Genomic DNA, 18,831 nt, shown 5'->3' on the forward strand with positions numbered 1-18,831 from the left:
TCTACTCTCCCTCGCTCTCTCTCTCTGACACACACACACACACACACACTCAGTGTCAGTAGCCTATGTAGAACCGCGTAGCACCACCTTTGGATTTTAACCACCAACAGCACCAGCCCAAGCGGCAATGGATCTCTTTGAATTCGACTTTTTCAGAGACTGGGAGCTTGAACAACCATGGTAAGTCCTGTGCGCGCAGCTTTAGATTCTTATGTGTGTGTGTGTGTGTGTGTGTTTATAAAATGCATGCATATGTGTGTTTATTGTGGAGGGATGGCCGGACATGCTTTCTGGGGTATAAATAAAGATTCTTGTATTTTTGTCTGGAGATGCAGCCAAACTGAGTCTCGGAGAAATCGCGCACACCGTCTTTCTTTGTCACCGTAAAGCTGCCCTTGTTGCTGGAGATGAACCGGGAGGCATGCACACACACACACACACACACACACGCACACACTATAGGCAGCCAGTGCAACGCCGGCTTTTTACTGTTTCGTTGTGAAATTAAAAATAATAATAAATAAAAATAAAACGTTCGGCGTAAACGTGAGACCGGGGAGTGTGGCGGAGCGCTGAGCATGGAGGGATCGGCGTAAACGTGAATGAACTGCGTCCCCACAAGTTTGGGCAGTTTAGTGTTTGCTCCATTTCAGTCCCTAAAGAATCACGTGTCCTGGTGACATTTCAGTTCAGCTCACCTGGTGCAGCGCAGGTGTAAAGGCGCAGCGTCACATCCATGGAGGCATAGCGATGGAGTGATGACGCTCAGTCAGTGTTTGGCCGTGTGTTGACTGAGCATCACTGCAAAGTGGTTGTTACTGTAAACGCTTAAAGTAGATCATCCCCATCTTTAAATCCAGTACTGTTGACAGCATTGAGAGGTCTGTATCAGCCTCGTGTTGTTTGGCACACTTGGTCCTTTTTGTTGTTGTTGTTGTTGTTGATTCAGAGCTGAACTCATTAGTTGACAGTCAGGACGAACACTTGACTCTAATTTTAAAAGCAGTAAACATTCTTCTGGATCCATCCACTCTCACTGAAAATGATCCTCAGTGAAAATCAGCACATAAGTCAGCTGGTATCTGCTCGCTGTTTATATATCAGGACCTGATATCTATGGCAAGACATTAAATGGACTGTTTCTTATGTAGCACTCAAAGCACTTTGTTCTACATCTAAGTGCTTTCTTTCACTCACACAAACACACTCTGATGAATGCATCAAGAGAAAGTATCTTGCCTGAGGAGAATTTGGCACATAGACCGGAGCAGCCAAGGATCGAACCGCCAACCTTCATGAATAATAGATGACCTGCTCTACCTCCTGCCATCCTGTTAAAGTGCAGCACACGAGTGGCACAGTGGTGAAGCGGTTAATACTGCTGGGTTCTGGGTTCGTCCCTTCCTGGGACCGTTCTGTTTGGAGTTTGCATGTACCGTCTGTGTGGGAGCTTCCAAAGGCTTAAATGTTAGGTCGAGACTAGAAAAGTGCATTGAGGTGATGCTTTCTAACTTGAATAGCTGCACAAAGTAGATTCATTTCAGGACATGTTGGGAAAATGTTATAGTTCACCAATAAAGAAAAACATTTAAGATGATATTATTAATTAGATCTCTGCTGATCATAGGGCAAGAAAAGGTGGAAATCATGGACAGGTCACCCATCACAGGGTTAACAAGCGAAATTACAATTTACAACCTCCACCAGAACCTTCCTGCACTGAATCCCACACATTTATATTTTGAGGCTTATTTTTACTTTGACCATCCATCCATGACTTACTTCTGGATGGTCCGGTTGCTTATTTTGAAAATCCAGTTGCTGCTCCAGGCTTTACAGTACAGTGTTTCCACATAGGCGGGCTGGTCTGGTTGTTGTCGTGACAGTCCTCGAATGTGTCCGATTCCCCCTGGTGTCTGGAGATGTGCTGTGACTTGGAAGGCCACATAAAGCAGATCTTGCTGGGTTCCCAAAGAGCACAAGGTCTACTGTCACCAGCTGTAGTCCAAGACACTGGAACTGAAGTCTCCTGTTGCTCTATTGGATACTGTCACAAAGTATTTATGGTATTATTTATGCATTAAAAGGCATGGGTGTGCAGTGCAGTATAATTGTATGGGAGGCGACAGGCGCCGATCACTGCACCACCACGCTGCCCCTTTATAAAACTCTAAAATCTGTATGATACTATTAATCAGTATCAGTGGTACTATCATCTATAATGAAAGTCATTCTTGTGGATTCTGCTCCTCCTGCATGCCTCTGTGAAGTCATTTTCTATGCAGTAGAGGACATAAGAACAAAGAGCCACATGGGGAGAAGTGCTTTTTAAGGCTTTTAACACTATGGAGGCCTAAAAAGATGCTGGGGTTTTCAAAAAGATGATAGAGAGGCTGGAATCTGCAAGAAGTTAAACATAATTCAGTCTCTCAGCGTGATTTGGAATTTATTCTCGCACTCATTTGTGCAGAAACTGGGCGTGTGGAAAGTAATGGAGGGGCAATTTGAACCTTTCAGAACACTTTGTCAGGCTCTGGTTGTACTGGTGGGCAGCTTCCTGTTGAGGTCACAGCTTCAACTGCAATTCATATTACAATTTTTTTTTAATTCAAAGTAATTAATTTTGCCTTTCAATCAGCCATTTATCATCAAGCCTGGAATTTTTTAAAATAATTGCTCCACTTACCAATTCAGCAATCTGATGCAGAGTCATGTGCACGATCAGAAACAATGCAGGCAGAATGCTTCATACATGCTGTCATGTATGCATGTCATATCTATATAAATATATATATGATTTTATTCTTCTGGATCAACAGCATTTTTAAAATATCAGCTTTTATTAAAAGATTATCAAGTGTCTCACTTCATGCTGCATATTTCTTGTCACTTGGTGGAAACATTCAGGAGGACTGTAGGAAGTAAGGTCTATATAACAGTCAGCCTTTCCAGTCTAACTGTGTATTACAGAGGGAGCACAATAACTTGGCAACCACGCTGCTGTTTTGAATGCGTATTCCAGCAGGGAGAGTCTGAGTGGGGAAAGTGACACACACTGCTGTCCCTCAGCAGCTACCGTGGAAGGGCCCTGGAGCAAGGTACTTAACCCCCCGCTGCTGGAGTGGAGCTGCTCAGGGCTCAACAACAAGCTCGGGGTGTCTACACATGTAACCCTCCCCCTGCCACCACTCCATCGCGCCAGAGCTGTCAGGTGGTCCTGATGGGAAATTGGGCTCACACTGAAACGGCTTTTAGGCCAGAAAGAATATGAAGAAAATACAAGAAAAAATGTTTTTAGGAAACTGCAGAACAATGAAGGCAGCTTATGTGTGTCGATCAGCTTCTCCCTCATTTAGAATTAAACAGTCACAATCTGGAAACATCACGCCAGGTCTGTTTATGTAGCTGTCTGTGGGTGTATTACAGCCAGCACGTGCCACCCTAGGGGTCTGGACTCATCCAAGTGCCCTTGAGGGAGTCACAAGAAGCTGGAAGAAAAATGCTTTCTCCTATAGCAAATCATATTAACGTGTCAGATGCGATCCTAATCTTTTATGTTTGTAGAAGAAGAAAAATGGAGCACTGGGGTCCACAGTGTAAGCAATGATTTTATTTATGAGAAGCCCTACGTAGGGTTGAAGCACCAGGATTTGCCAGTTTCCTTCGCAGTGCTGGTCATGTTGTTAAAGTGTGGCACTTTGGCAGGGCGTGTTAATTTCCTGCTTCTCACAGAAGTCAGTAGAGTTGGCTTATTTAAACCTGCAGATTGTCAGTATATTGAAGAATTTGAATCAAATCTTTATTTTGAACAATTTCTAATGAACATAAAAACTGAATGAACCTAAATAGAAAGGCGTCATATTCACATTTCCAATTCAAAAAGCAACAGAAGGAAGCAAACGTTGAGTAATTCTCAGAGATTCTACAATAAACTGGTGGGAGCAGCAGGAAAACAGAGTCTTGTACACTTGCGTTTTTTTTCCTGTAGTACTCGACATCAACTGCACAACAGGTCTCTGCCTCACTACGTTCACTAGCTGTACTGATAAGAATCTCAGACACCATCAGTGTAGAAGTCTCAGCTCTAGCTCAACACAACAGGAAGGAGACTCTCCTCATGGAGCCGTTCAACCCTTTACAAGTACCAACTGTGATTCTCAAACAGGGAGGCCCCTATATGATTAAAATAAAAGCAAAATGTAATGATAAAAATGGTCCTATATGTTTGTTCAATCACATCAGCCATCATAGTCAACATATTGCAACAGAAAATATTCAGGCTAATTATTTTTCACCATAAGCAAAACAGGCAAAGTTTTCCAATCAGTAGAAGTGCACAATCCATCCTGGTGTCTTGAAAAAGCCAAATCCCTTCATGTGTTAAATGTATCTATTTAAAAATAAGAGTGCGTATGAAATGTACCTGACATTTCAATGTCGTCAGTTTGGAAGACACAAGATGATTCAAAATCAAGTTTAATCTGACAATCAGATTGTCAGATTTAACAATACCCCACCCACGTGCTCTTAGTTTGTTAACTCTTCAATTTATGAACTTATGACAGGTGGAAAACCATAGAAGACCTAAACCTGGTGAAGTCTAAGTCATCACAGGTGGTAACCGTTATCCTTTATTTTGGAGATTTGGGGGAAAAAAATGTGAATAGCTTTCGATGAGAATGATTCTTTCCCTGATTTACAAGCCTTGGAAGAACAGGTCAATACAAAAAGATTCATCTAGCCCTGGGTTAGAATTAGGGTTAGGGTTGGAGAGGGCTCATCACCAATGACGGCTTAGACCTCAGAGGGTTAAGTAAAGACCATCCAAAAGCACCGTTACCCAAACAACCATAAATCAATAAAAACAGCTAAATAAATTCAGCTGAAATTCAATTGAAGCATATTTCAGTTGAGAATGGAGGCCAACTTTTTTATGCTTTTCCTGTCCGATATCGTCTCTTAACCATCGGCTTGTACCAACATCTCTAAAAGCCGCTTTTGATGTTGCTGGCGACTCTGTGCTAATAAATGTTCAAATGGGCTCAGCTGTCCAAGTTGATAACAAAGATAACGGCAACGCTGGAAGATGGGAACCAGAATGCAGCGAGTTATTTTCAAATAGATCTTCCTCCTGAAATTTTACAATGGATTTTACAGGCATAAAAGACGACACGCACCTTCAATAGAAACCACGAAAATCACTCAGATTGGAGTTAAAAGTCTGTCACGCACCATTGATGTGTGGCTGGTGTTTGACAGTAGATTTTCCCTTTAAGAAGAAAAAAAAAAAGCTGAGAAAGAGAAAACAATCTTGAAGCTCCCCCCTTTGTTAAATCTGAACGAACACTGTAGGTCTCCTCCTCCTCCTCCTCCTGAAGAAATACCCTTTCATCTCTTCTCCTCTTTGTTGCTCTTTCTCCCTCCTCCCATCTTGCCTCGTTTCGTTCTCTCGCTTGGAGATCTGAAGGCTTTTGTATGATTGTAATATGGCTTGCATTGAGCGTCGCGTGCTCCTCACTGTAATTGCCCATCATGTAGCCGGCTAATCATGGCAGTGGAATCTGGGGGAGATCGCTTTGAATGTTAATTGATGCTGATGGTGATTGGTTGAACCATTTAAGTAGTTAATTAGAGAATTGATTACACATATCCTCAGCATGCAATGATAAGTTTCCAGCTGCGTGTTTTGGAGCCTAAAAGTTCACATCTGCGGGAAGAAACACCGATTATTAATCTTTTTTTATTATTGTTGTTTAAATGCTGGAAGACAAAGAAAAGATTGTTGTTCAAAGGTGTAATCAAAGCTCTCTTTTCAGAACAATCCGGGGGGAAATACACCATGGCTGTCCCAAATATCGTGTTTCTCTTTTTTTGTATTAACGACCAAATCATTGCGTCTTCAGCTGGGCGGGGGAGGGGGGTGACTTTGTAAAGTAATTTGTCTTTTGCATTTAATAATTAAAGATATTTTTACAAATTTTATTTAAAATCATCATACATGTAAAGTTAAATTAAACAGGTTTGCTGATAGTCAAACTGCGGGGCTGTAAAATGAAGCCAACACAACACAAAAGCAAGTCAGTCCACATAGGCTCGCCTGCTTAAATCCCCTCTTTACATCAGAATTAAACATGTTTATAATGTGATAGAAGTTGGATACTTCCCTGTTCCCTGTTTATGATAATAGTGTGTGTTTACGTCTCCATTTTAAGTTATATGAAGGTTTACGCCTGTTTGTCATCAACCACCTGTGCTGACTGACAAATGGTTATTGGTATAGACGAGTGGCCTGTGGTGACTTTTACAGAGGGATTGAACATTTTAATGCCTTAATATTATTTAACTGCAGGTTAAACTCACTGGGCAAGCACTGCTTTCCTTGCTTGCCCAGTGAGATCCAGACTGATCCATTGAACACTGATGACAGAAATAATATGTTTATTCTATTTATTTGTTAAAAATAATTAGCAGGTTGTCTGTACCTATGTGATGCACCAACTGTATGGATGCACAATTCAGTTCACCAGCCTAATTAACATGAGCTGATTGCCTCCCCACTCCACCGTCTCATCCAAAATATCATCGCTTATTATTCCAAAACTTCTAAAACTTGAAAAGTGGCACAAATGCTGAACTCAAGGCTTTAAACCAGTTGTTTACAAACTAATGGGTGATGTCATGGTGGCCATGTCCATCTTTAATGTACAGTCTATGTTGTTATTTCAGCTATTTTATCACAAAGTGATGAATGATGTTTGGTAATTTTATAGCACTTTTCTAGTCTTACTGACTATTGAAGGATTACAAAGATTATTAGTAGCATTCCTACAATCACACACACACATTCACGTGGCAGATTATTCTATGAACTTAAAACGCTTTATCTCTCACACATACATGCACAGAGAGACAGACTGAGGAGTGAATCAGAGACAATTTGGGGGTTTAATAACTTGGCCAAGGAGGCTGTGAGTAATTCCTTGTCCTTGTGTGTCGTAGTGGAGTAGTGGCAACTGTTTGTCCACAAAGGTGCTAGATTTGTGGATTCCAAAAAATTGAATCCCACAGTAGATGATTAAATACCCACCAAGCCATCAAATATTCAGAAAGTTGAATACTCAGGTCCGGCTCTTGAAAACCTACAAGAAGCGGTGATGGAATCTTTGGGGAAAGGAGGTGACAGAGTCAATGCATTCGATGTTCATTCTCACAGTCTGGTATTCAATCTGCCATCAATCCTCCCAAGCTCTCAGTCAGCTCACTCACACGTGCAAGCTCAATAAGCGCAAAATCATTCATCACACACTGAAATTTCCATCCTTGCTGTGTGATCGGCCTAGGCTTGCCAAACCAGCTCCACTTGATGATACTTCACACCCACATCATCAGCAACTCAGAGGCTGTGAAAGGAAGCTGTGTCTCATCCCAAACTGCCAAGAATTCACAAATAAATGCTTCAACCTGACAGCAGATAACACTGAAAGAAATCTTCTAACTGGGAAAAAAAAAAATCCATTTTATCCCATACTGGCGGTACAGTTATCCCACAGGGCTGTGAAGCGCCAGCTCTGTCAGCAGGTGTGAAGAAGCTGGTAAAAGTAGCCAGATCACCTGGACTCCATCTGGGAGGAAACAGTCACTGTCCGTGGTGCTGAAAAAACAAACAAACAAAGAAAAAAACACTCAAAGCATCAATTTTTTTATCTTTATTATATTCATTCAAAGCTACACAAAAAACCAAATACCCTCATGCAAGTCAAGATCAAATCAAAGGTTCACAACAAATCTGCTCTGATAATAAAAGCAGAGATGAAGAAAAAGGAAGCAACTCAAGGTTATAAAAGGAAACTTTGCTTTTTCAAAAGTGTTTTATAAATTTTACTCAAACCATAAATAAGGCAGCATTAATTTCATTAACCATCTACCAATCAAATAATCTTATATGGGATAATGTCAATGTCAGTTTTATTTCTACAGCACGTTTAAAATCAACAAAGACATCACAGTTAGTGAACAAGAGAAAACAACAGAAAGGTAAGAAACTGTCACTAGTACTTAATATTAACATTATTAATATTATTCAGAATTATTATTATTAAAAAATATTGGCGATAAACAAGCACTCCCTCCTGACTGAAGACTTGTCAAATATTATTACTTCTATAGTTATTTATCAAAATATTTACCATGACCTGATAATGACGAGTGCTGGAGGACTCTGTAGAACACTTGAACACTGTGAAAACACACATAAAACTGTATTACTGGCAAATGGTCCCTAAAATATTATAAAACATAGTCTGCAAAAATGTTCCTTATCTGTGTTACATGGATCAATATTACTCCTGCAGATGTTTAAGGCTGAGCTAATCTTAAATACATTTTATTCTGTTGTAATTCTCCAGCATAGCAGCAGAAATAAAGGTTTGTGTCTTTAGAACTAACTTCTCTGTCATTAAAGTGTGTGTGTGTGTGTGTGTGTGTGTGTGTGTGTGTGTGTGTGTGTGTGTGTGTGTGTGTGTGTGTGTGTGCGTGCGTGTGTGCGTGCGTGTGTGCGTGTGTGTGTGCGTGTGTGTGTGTGTGTGTGTACAGGTATTAACATCTTCATGGGGACCAAAAATTGATAGTTTACTATACTTGTGGGGACAAACAGCCCTCGTAAGGACCAAAATCCCGGTCCACACGAGTTTGAAGGCATTTTTGAGACTCAATATGTGGTTTTAGTGTCAGGGTTACAATTAGGTTATGGTTAGGTTTAGGGTAAGGATCAGGGTTAGGCATTCATTTTTTAGGGTAAACGCCTAGGGAAAGCATTATGTCAATGAGATGTCCCCACAAGGATAGAAATACACAAGTGTGTGTGTGTGTGTGTGTGTGTGTGTGTGTGTGTGTGTGTGTGTGTATTGGGGGTGAGCGGCACCTTTTATCAAGGCTTATCGGAGATAGTTGCTTAGACTGACAGGGGGAATTGCTAGGAATTCAAAAACCTGCAGAAAAATCTTCAACAATACATGTGAAATGTTCCCAAAGCTTGCAACCATGTAGAACAATCTGCTCTTCTTTTAGCTATTTTTTGGTCTCCACCTACTAAACGCTGCAAATGAAGCATGTGATTGACCAGAGGCTGAACCAAAAAGTTAAAACAACCCAAGAATGAGTTTAAAATGTTCTTCAAAGTTCTGCAGAAGTCATACTTCTTTGTGGGTCTCATGGAAACAATTGACATTTTTCACTATGCGCAGGGCCATTAAGAAGCACTGCTGATCAAATATGTTTGATTAGAGCTGTTATAAGATATTGTTTCCAGATTTGAAAGAACTTGTCTGATTTGATGTACACCAGAAATCTTACTACATTTCTGCCAAAGAGTCAATTGTGAGGAGTTGATCCATTGGAGACTTTGATGTAAAATTATACAGATGTGTCTTTGTGGCTGTGTTTACATTTCAACAAGGAAGCAATGATCAGAATCTCCAAATTAACTCGAAATATTGTCTTAGCTTAGCCTTTAGGATTTAGTGCTCCACACTGCGAGCTGTAAACAGATAATACAACATATGTGATGTATTAGGATCCAAAATGAAAACATAAAGCTAGATTAACTGAAGAGTTCAAGTGTTTTACTTATGTTTCAGATATTATTATCACTTACTACTCACAGTTTACACTCTGTTTTAGTCTTTAAAGATCTTACAGCCTTGAAAAACGACGCTGCTGTTTTTCATTGAAGTACTGAAAGAGAAAACTTAATTGCATTATTCTTAAGAAACATAATTAAGTTGATGAAGCCTTTGAATTAACAGTTTGACACACAATCCAATTATGTTATCACATTACAGAACTCGTACAAAGACAGAGGTCAGCTGTTGAAACTTTACTAGCAGGTAAACTGAGGCTCAGTTGAGGGTTGGAGTAAAGACATTGTAGGATTTGCACACGCTCCATATAAAGAGCTAAACCATCTGTTCACTTTCTTTAGTGCCTTATAAGAAAATTAAGAGTAACCATCTGGATGGGATATAAAAATCCTCAGCAGAACATTTATCTTTATCAGTGTAAGCATACTATTGGCCTCCCTCTACTGCTGCGGACTCTATTTTGTACGATGCCACAGAAAATTAGCCCAAAGGACGCCATACTCAGTAAGGTGCACAAACTTTCTTTTCAATTGCATCAAATCTCTGAATAAATCCAATAAGTGTTCAGTTGTGGAGTGAAAAATTGCATTGAGACCCCTCCAAACCTTTTTAGTCAGTTATCATAAATAAAGAGAGTTCACACAACAAATTACCACGACAAGCCTCAGATGGTAACACCCAAAAGGCACTGAGTGGCTCAATGAGGTGCGGTAAAGTCACTCATGAGTGCAGCCGAAGTACTTAGACGGAGATATCTCTCTCTGAGCGGCAATATTGTTATTTAAAAAAGCAAACAGTGTTAACACTTAGGTGAAGAGGCTTATGAAATAAACAGGTAGTTTCACATCGTTCTGTTAATGCTGCGCCAAAATCACAATTGCCAATACTAAAAGCCCTGTAACTGTTAATTAGACTATAAAGCTGAGCATAACTGTACAGAACTGAAACAAATCTCTCCCCTGGGATCAGATCTGTTGTGCTGTAGCTGCTCTTCTGTTATCGGCATAGTCATTGTCTTAGAGTGTTTCCCACCTCTTAATGCTCGTACTTACCTACGTTTCTATTGCCACAAGTCGTTTTTTATGTCTTTTTAAAGATGAGTTTTGTGGTAGTTTTTTTATCAGACAACGCACAGAGGAGAGATAAAGGAAGCATGAGCTGCGGCGGAATTTCTGAAACACATCTAAGCAGGGGAGCATAACTCATCAGGAAATAACCTGAGTGTTGCATATATCTGAAAACTGTGCCATAGCGCTTTCTAGTTCTATAAAGTGTACGTGTTTATTTAGTAATGACTTTATTTAATTAGCTCACTATTTGCTTAAGATAATATTCATTTTTTTTGGTGGAATGGGTCAGATTAGCTAGAGAGCTTGCTTGAAGTTACATCCCCCAGTTTGTTGTTAAAGCTAATTAAGAATTTGTTTAATTAGTTGATCAAGTATTTGCTTGGAGTAACGTTCACTAATTTGTTGGGAAATTCTCATTAGCAATTATTGGAATTAGTAAGCAGTGTTTGCTCCGTAACACTAATTCAGGCAGGAGAATGATGTGTCATGATAGCAGGACAATATTGTTATTACGTTACATTATCAGGAATATGTGATAACACTGACTTATTAGTTACAACTTGGAGTACACGCTTAACCTGAGCTTAACATTTTATGTAGAGAGCGACGCATTCAGTGCTACAACAACAGTCACTGCTACTAATTAAATTCATTTATGCATTTTTTCCCATCTGAACTGTTTTGGCAGGAGTTCCTTGTTTCAAAGGAATTTTGTAGATGTGTCTGGTTCTCAAAGTATCAATAATTCATTCATTCATTTATTCATGTTGTGAGCAGTTTTATGTATGGTCATCAGAGTACTCCGTCTCTATGATGATGAAGAAGGAAGCAGGATGTAAGCGTTAGCTCAGTCCACAATCGCTCACTCATGCTTACTCCATATTTAATTCAGTTTATTTATATAGCGCCAAATTACAACAGTTGCCTCAAGGCTCTTTATATTGTTATGTAAAGACCCGACAATAATGCAGAGAAAACAGAGAAAGCCCCGACGATCCAATGACTCTTTATGTTAAAGTACTTGGTGACTGTGGGAAGGAAAAACTCCCTTTTAACAGGAAGAAACATCCAGCATAGTGGACTAAATAATGAGTTTGCCATTTTTTAGCACTGCCAAATGGATTTAATATACCCTGTACAGACTGTTCAGAGTATCCTACATTACCTCTCACTGCTCAAGAACAGAAGACCTTCGGGCGTTTCACTAGAGTTTCAAAAAAGAGAAAATATGCTCAGTATATGTATTTGTTACAGAAATATTAAAAATAAATGTTCGTAGTGGTGGATGCTATGCTTAAAAATTTGTATCCCAATATGTGACTGTATTATTATTTACTATTTATTATTTCTGTATTTATAAAATTTTCCTATAAATATTGATTTGCTCTCCTGATATTTAAACTGTAGTATTGATATTTTAACCTTTGCCTAAAATGTGTTATTTATTTACAAATAACACATTTTAATATAAAGGTTTTAAAAAGAAAAGAATAACATAAAACCAAAACAAACCCAAATAATTTTCTTAATTAAGCTCCATTAATGTTTGACAGCAGAGATATGAAGTGTGGCTTTGAAACTGTCTTCATGTGTTTCATTCTTCTGCATGTGGTCAGAATATGTAAAAAAAAAAGTGAAACTTCCAATCTGCACATATGGCTCCTTAACTGAATAGCATCAGCAAGGATTTTTGTTTGTTTGAGCTCACAAAATAATCTTCTACACATAAATCCATCTACAGGTTTATCAGTCAGTGAGGGATTTCTGACACAATCACGGATTCTCCCGCTCAGTCGAGTTAGCTGTTAGCTAGCTGCACACTTCCATTGGTTAGACAAAAAGCATTGCAGACAAGGGAAAATCTACAAATGAGGTTTGTTGGTGAATTGTCCCTTTAATAATGCATAAAGGGGAAATTGTACTACCTCTGTCTACAGTATCTTTTACACAGTTTTCCATGGCTGGACCTTCTTAAAAACTAAATTCAACCACATATGCAATAAAAGTCGTGACTGGGCACGGCATTTCAGTAGAAGTGTGTGTGTGTGTGTGTGTGTGTGTGTGTGTGTGTGTGTGTGTGTGTGTGTGTGTGTGTGTGTGTGTGTGTGTGTGTGTGTGTGTGTGAGAGAGAGAGTTTGTAGGGTTTATAAAAAGAGAGAGCACAAGAGAACGAGAGACTTGGCAGTCAACACCAGGTAGCTTCTGCCCTTGTGCCCCCAAGATACCAAGACAATACACACACGCACACGTCGTGTCCCGGGGTTGGCACAGCCATCTGCCAAGAGGAGCATGGTGCTGAGGAATGATAACACACACACGCACACACACAGACACACTCTTTCTTTGCAGGCACACACTCAGTCTGCCTTGAACCCAGTGCTCTAGTAGTTCTCTGCTCTGCTGTAGTTGGCACTTGTGATACTGCTGATACCCATTTTGTGTCTGTCCAAAAGTCCGTGCGAGTATTTTATGGTGGCAGAAAGCCGACTTACATCCAGGTATGTGCAGATGTACTGGAATCCTGTCGGGCTGTGTGTTAGTGGTGCATTTTCACCCTCTGAACTTAAATGTTTCAGCAGGTTCATTTTGTTCAACATCATTAAGGTGAAAATGCCAAAATGTTGCGATGTTTCTGGCAGAAGTTTATTTCTGTAAACCCAAACCTGCTCTGCACCTGTAATGAGTAGGCCTATTATTTATTTAGGCAGAAAGTAGAGGGGGTACGCGGGGGGGGGATCCCCTTCATGTTTTATCAATGTTTAGCTCAGGATTGTGTGGATGATCAGGTTTTTAATTGGCTGATTTTAGTTAGTGCTAGTTCACCTACTGCTTTTCATCTAAACAAATAAAAAATAGATTAAAATCCATCCACCATGTTTACAGGCTGTTTATGGCCTTGGAGAGAAGGCTTGGAAACTCAGAAAAAATCCAGAAATCCAAAAAACATTTTAAAGATATTTTGATGTGGTTTTGCATTTTTCAAAGGGCTAGGAATGCAAGTATCGGGAAGGCTACAATTTTTTATTTTGTTAAATTCTTTAGAGTAGCCCTGATGTCTACGATCATTAAATAAGTCTTTTGAATCTGTCAACAATCAGCAAAGACTGCTATTTAATTTATTTTTCTCTGCAAATAAAAGTTCTAAATTGTTTATGATTCTTATAAATTGTGGCTAGCTAGATATTAGCTAGCTACATTATCATTTATGTGTGCTCGTTTTCCAGATATGCAACCGTATACTTTAACATATGTTTAATGTAGTTCAGCCAATATAATATTTGATTCATTTTACAGAAGGCCCGCACAACTCTCAGACAAAATATTTTATTATGTGTCAATTTGACAATACACAATACAAGCAAAGTTGTAACTGTACAGTACACAATACAGACCAAAGCCTTTTTTGTAGTTTGCCTGATCTAGTGCAAGAGTGAATTTATAATACATTTGATGTATATTAAACAAACGAGAGAGTTAATATGACTTTAAAATGACCCACTGGCAGGGCTTTATGATTTGGTTTTATGTGTGTGACTGTGGGATATAGCGGAGAAAGAAAGACAGACAGAGAGAGCTAGTTAGCCTCACAGGACAGTAGATTAAACACTGACTTTTAAATTAAACAGAAGTAATAAAAGTGAATTTGAAAGCAGGGCGATATAGAGGAAGTGAGAGCGAGACAGAGACAGAGAGGGCTAATGACGTAGCTTTGCTAGCCGGGGCCAATTTACTGTGAGGTTTCGAAAGGTCATCTCCTACACGGAGGCCTGTCTGTGACAAATTACATTATTTACACTAGGTAGAAAGAGGCAGCGGGGCCCAGAGAAACTCAGAATTTAAAGAAAAAATAAAAAGCGGACAGAGAAATATAGGAAGACAGTCCTTGCATGTTTGATTTGATTGTAATTGGTCTGCAGCGTTAACACAAGAACCCTGAAGACATTCGCGAATGCCCCTAATGATGCTTTTATCAAGACGCAATGTCCATGTTTCTGACACAGAACTGCTACGCCCGATGTGATCAGATCTATCACTGTGCTATTTTAATTCTTTCATTTTGGATGCAGGTCGGACTTTATATTTAGAGCAGCCATGCACTGCTGTTGCGTTAAATTGATAATTTTCTGAAACTGCCTGAAGCATACCCAACTACCTCTTTCACTTTTCTTTTTTCAGATTCACAGCTTTACGCTGGTTGCCACTTTATTAAACCTGTTTTATTTACTGCTTTAAACACGAGGTCATGCAGACGAGCCTTCATTCGGGGAAAGCCCCTGTGGAGCTGAGGAAGCAGTATGTTTGATGTGTCCTATTATTTTAGCCTGAAGAGATAAAAAATTGGGTAATAATTAGCATCAGCTGCATGGATGGACAAAACTCACTCTAAGAGAACACCTGAAGAAAAAGATGCCACTTGCACTTTTTGATTGACAAGCAATGTCTGGAAAATGCTGTACAGAAACTGTGTGATTGGCAGGTTATGTCTGGCAAATGCCAAAGATGAGGAAGAAAAGGACAAACCCACAACGAACCCCACAATTCCTCAGATGCTTCCAGAATCTGTTGTTGTATCATTATGCAGTGAGGACAATAAGGCGATTTATTAACTTGTACTACATGGTGATAATTCCTTTTGTGTCATTATTTTTATTACATTAAATAGAATAAGAAATTTTCCTTATTTCCCCTGAAGCGGCGGACTCAGCTCCCCAAAGACCAGCTTACTGTGTGTGTGTGTGTCAGGGTGTCCCTTGGGCTATCCAGAGAGGGAACCGCCAACGGGATTAGTAGTTAATGGTTTGGGATTTGGGTAAGAACAGAAATATTAATATTTAGATTTAAGTTTTTTTGTGTAAATATCTTGAATTAATACAGCATAATATTTAACAGCTCCTTAACTGCTTCTCGGAAGTGCCCACAAAAATGCACTTTGTATTTAATTTGTTTATGCATGGCAAGTTCCTTGAAATGATATAAATTGAACTGTGGATTGTTGTAGATTATTGTATTTGTATTGTTGATTATCACGTCCATCCCTTTATAACCACAGTGCATTTTCTGATATTGTCTTCCAGCAGGATAATGTGTTACATCACAAAGCCCAAATCATCTTTAACTGGTTTCTTGAACATGCCGTTATTTTCACTGCTTCCACAGTCATCAGATCTAAGTCCAATAGCCCCCCTTTGGGATGTGTTGGAATGGGAGATTCACATAATGAATGTGCAGCAACAGTGTTATGCTGTAATGTCAATATGGCTAAAAATAGATGAGGAATGTTTAAAGCACCTTCTTGAATCAATGCCACCACTTAGGCATTTTCTAAAAATGGGTCACATCTCAGTGTATAAAGTGCCATTAGATGTCAGTAGACTGCAGATTGCGATCAACGAAATTCTGTTTCCATATCTGTCCCAATTCAAGTGCATAATGCTAGGTACAGTCGCTGTTTATATCGGCTGTCCACATCTATTTAGTCTGGAGGAGAGTATAAAACTTTATGAAAGGAGTCAAATACCTGTCAGCGATTCAGAGAAGCTCACTTCTGTCTGATGACAACAACTTTGAGGCGAGTTGATGAGGATATCCTAAACCTTTCTCTCAATAATCACTGCTTTTTTGCCTCTCTTAGCTGCTGTTAGCCTCTGTTAGCTGCTGTTGGTCTCTGTTAGCTGCTGTTAGCCTCTGTTAGCTGCTGATAGCATATATTAGCCTCTGTTAGCTGCTGTTAGCCAGTGTTAGTGAAGTGGGGGGGGGGGGGGGGGGGGGTGGACTTAGAGTCTCATACATGTGAGAATATAATCAAACTGTTTATTAGAGGGGGAGTGTTTTTAGCTGGGATAATGTTAGCATATAACCAGTTGTTGTTTAGTCTACCTGTTTTCAGCTATCCAGACAGATGTCACATGTCTAATCAGTTAACAGTAAGCAATTGTTACAATACCAGGTATAAATTAGTATGTTTATGCACGTTTTGATGTTAGAGCCCTGACTCCAGTTCAGGCCTGAGATGAGGAGGAAGAGGATGAGGGGAAATAAGATAAGATAAGATAAGATAAGACTTTATTGATCCCACGACAGGGAAATTTTTGCGTTACCTCAGCTCAGGTACAGATATCACAAGGAAATACAAAAATACAAATAAGTACAATCAATGAAAAAAAAAAAAAAAAAGTAAGATAATACACTATATACAATGGTAGCATACACAGTATGTGATTATGGATATGGTTGAAAATATGCAAGACATAAACTATATAGCTTGACATAACTATTGTACCACCACTATTCCTATGTATACACATGTACACACACACACATGTACACACTAAATATACATATCTATACATATACATACATATATACCTACACATGTCCATACACATGGAAGGTCCATTATGCATGAAGTGGTGACCGTGGATGTTCACAGTGTCCAGTGACTTATGACATCGTGATTGAGGCGTTATAGAGTCTAACTGCTGTTGGGATGAATGATCTGCGAAAGCGCTCCTTCCTGCAGCGAGGGTGAAGGGAGGAAAGAGCAGTGGTGGAGAAAAACATAATGAGAAATAGACGATGAAAAAATGTATGTACAAATGTTAAATCGTCATAAATAATTTGAAACAATTTGAAATTATGTATGTGGCCAGTCTCTCGCCACATCAATAAAATTAAGTGGAACACCAGTGTCCATTTATTCAATATGGCCGCTTCCACAAACGTCTCCTCTTGTGTATTTTTAATAGATTATGTTTATGAAAATGCATCAATTTGTTGGAAGATTTAATTAATTTAACACAATAATCTGTGTTTATTTATGAGTACAACAATCTTTTTCTTCTATTAAATAACCTCAAAAATTACATATTGTACCTTAAAGTGTGCAATCTTTAAACAAACCTCAATAATAAGAGAACTTGTGGATATTTGCAGGAAGCATGTATCAGATTGCAGACAGTCAGAGGGTGACCCTGGTGACACACCCTCTTTTAGAAACCAGGAAAATCCGTTCATATTACTGCAATGAAAAAGAAGATGTCTGTTTGTTTATTACACTGACATTTGATTGACAACTTATACATACACACACATTGCCTGCTACATGTACAGGACTCTCTTTTTCTTAAAACTAATTTTTAACATTTATCTTTATCTAGATGTAAATTCTTTCTCACGATACGTTGCATGGTGAGCTTATATGTGCAGGGCTCTGGACTCTCACGATGCATAAAATTAGTTCCTCTATACTGCCATTGTAGGCAATATAAAGCCTGTAGAGTGTATATCAGTAATACGTTCACCAGTGTGTTCAGTGAGATAAGATTTGATGGTTAAGAATGAGAGGTCTGGGAACGATGTCTCTGTGTGAAGCATAAATTCTATTCTTCTTCCTCCCATGAGCTAGGTTCTTTTTTGCTTTGTCATGTTCTCAGTAATAAAAGCACACCATAGAAAAACTTGACTTTCATGAAGGACACGAACCGGCTGAGAAATGTCACAGGCACGGGGACTTTCACTTTCGAGCTCTTTTTGAACTGAATGGATGACCAAGCAAATCTGGTTTAATATCAAAATATTTGCAAGGACATAATATTTAACTGAGTGAAATAGGTAGGAAAATGCTCCCATGAGGCTCTGCTGTGCTGTGGCCATTGAGTTGTGGTGCTAGGTGCTTCTGTTTTAGTGAAGAATGCCATCAAGGCGTTCCAAAGGGCACCCCTCTGCTTATTTCCCAGCAGGAAGTGTTATCCATCAAACTTAATAAATAAGCGAGGTAATAACTTTTCATTCAGCGCTCAAAGTTTATTATCAAACGGATCCCAGTCTTCATTTTCTCCTTCATTGCGCTTCTGTGTCCTCTGTCACTCCTGCTCCCCTTCAGGACATTTATTACCTCTTTATCAACTAATTCATAATTATCCTGCGTCTCTCTGTGCCTTTCTCTTTGGTGTCTCCCCTCTCTTTCCTCTTTCTGTTAACCTTTTCCTATCTCTCTCACCCCGCTTCCTCTCCCTGCCTCTCCATATGCCTTCCCTCAGAGGCCCACTAATACATTTGTTATCAACCTAGTCCCTAATTAACATGCCCCCTCTCTGTCTGAGTCGCTCCTATCTCTATTACTC

At 39.3% G+C, this 18,831-nt stretch overlaps 1 protein-coding gene across 2 annotated transcripts in view; it reads left to right on the forward strand.

The window, feature by feature from the left end:
• aff2 (AF4/FMR2 family, member 2) overlaps nucleotides 1-18,831 on the forward strand; it is a 209,336-nt gene continuing 190,505 nt past the window's right edge. For both annotated transcript variants that reach the window (XM_085419470.1, XM_085419476.1), the window contains exon 1: nucleotides 1-180. In XM_085419470.1, coding sequence (XP_085275596.1) covers nucleotides 128-180 — 53 coding nt within the window. In that variant the 5' untranslated portion in view covers nucleotides 1-127. The remainder of the gene's footprint in view (nucleotides 181-18,831) is intronic.

Source organism: Rhamphochromis longiceps, linkage group LG2 (genome assembly GCF_057381845.1).
Source record: "Rhamphochromis longiceps isolate RC_006_pf linkage group LG2, R_longiceps_female_GT1.1, whole genome shotgun sequence".
NCBI classification, from domain to species: Eukaryota; Metazoa; Chordata; class Actinopteri; order Cichliformes; family Cichlidae; genus Rhamphochromis; species Rhamphochromis longiceps.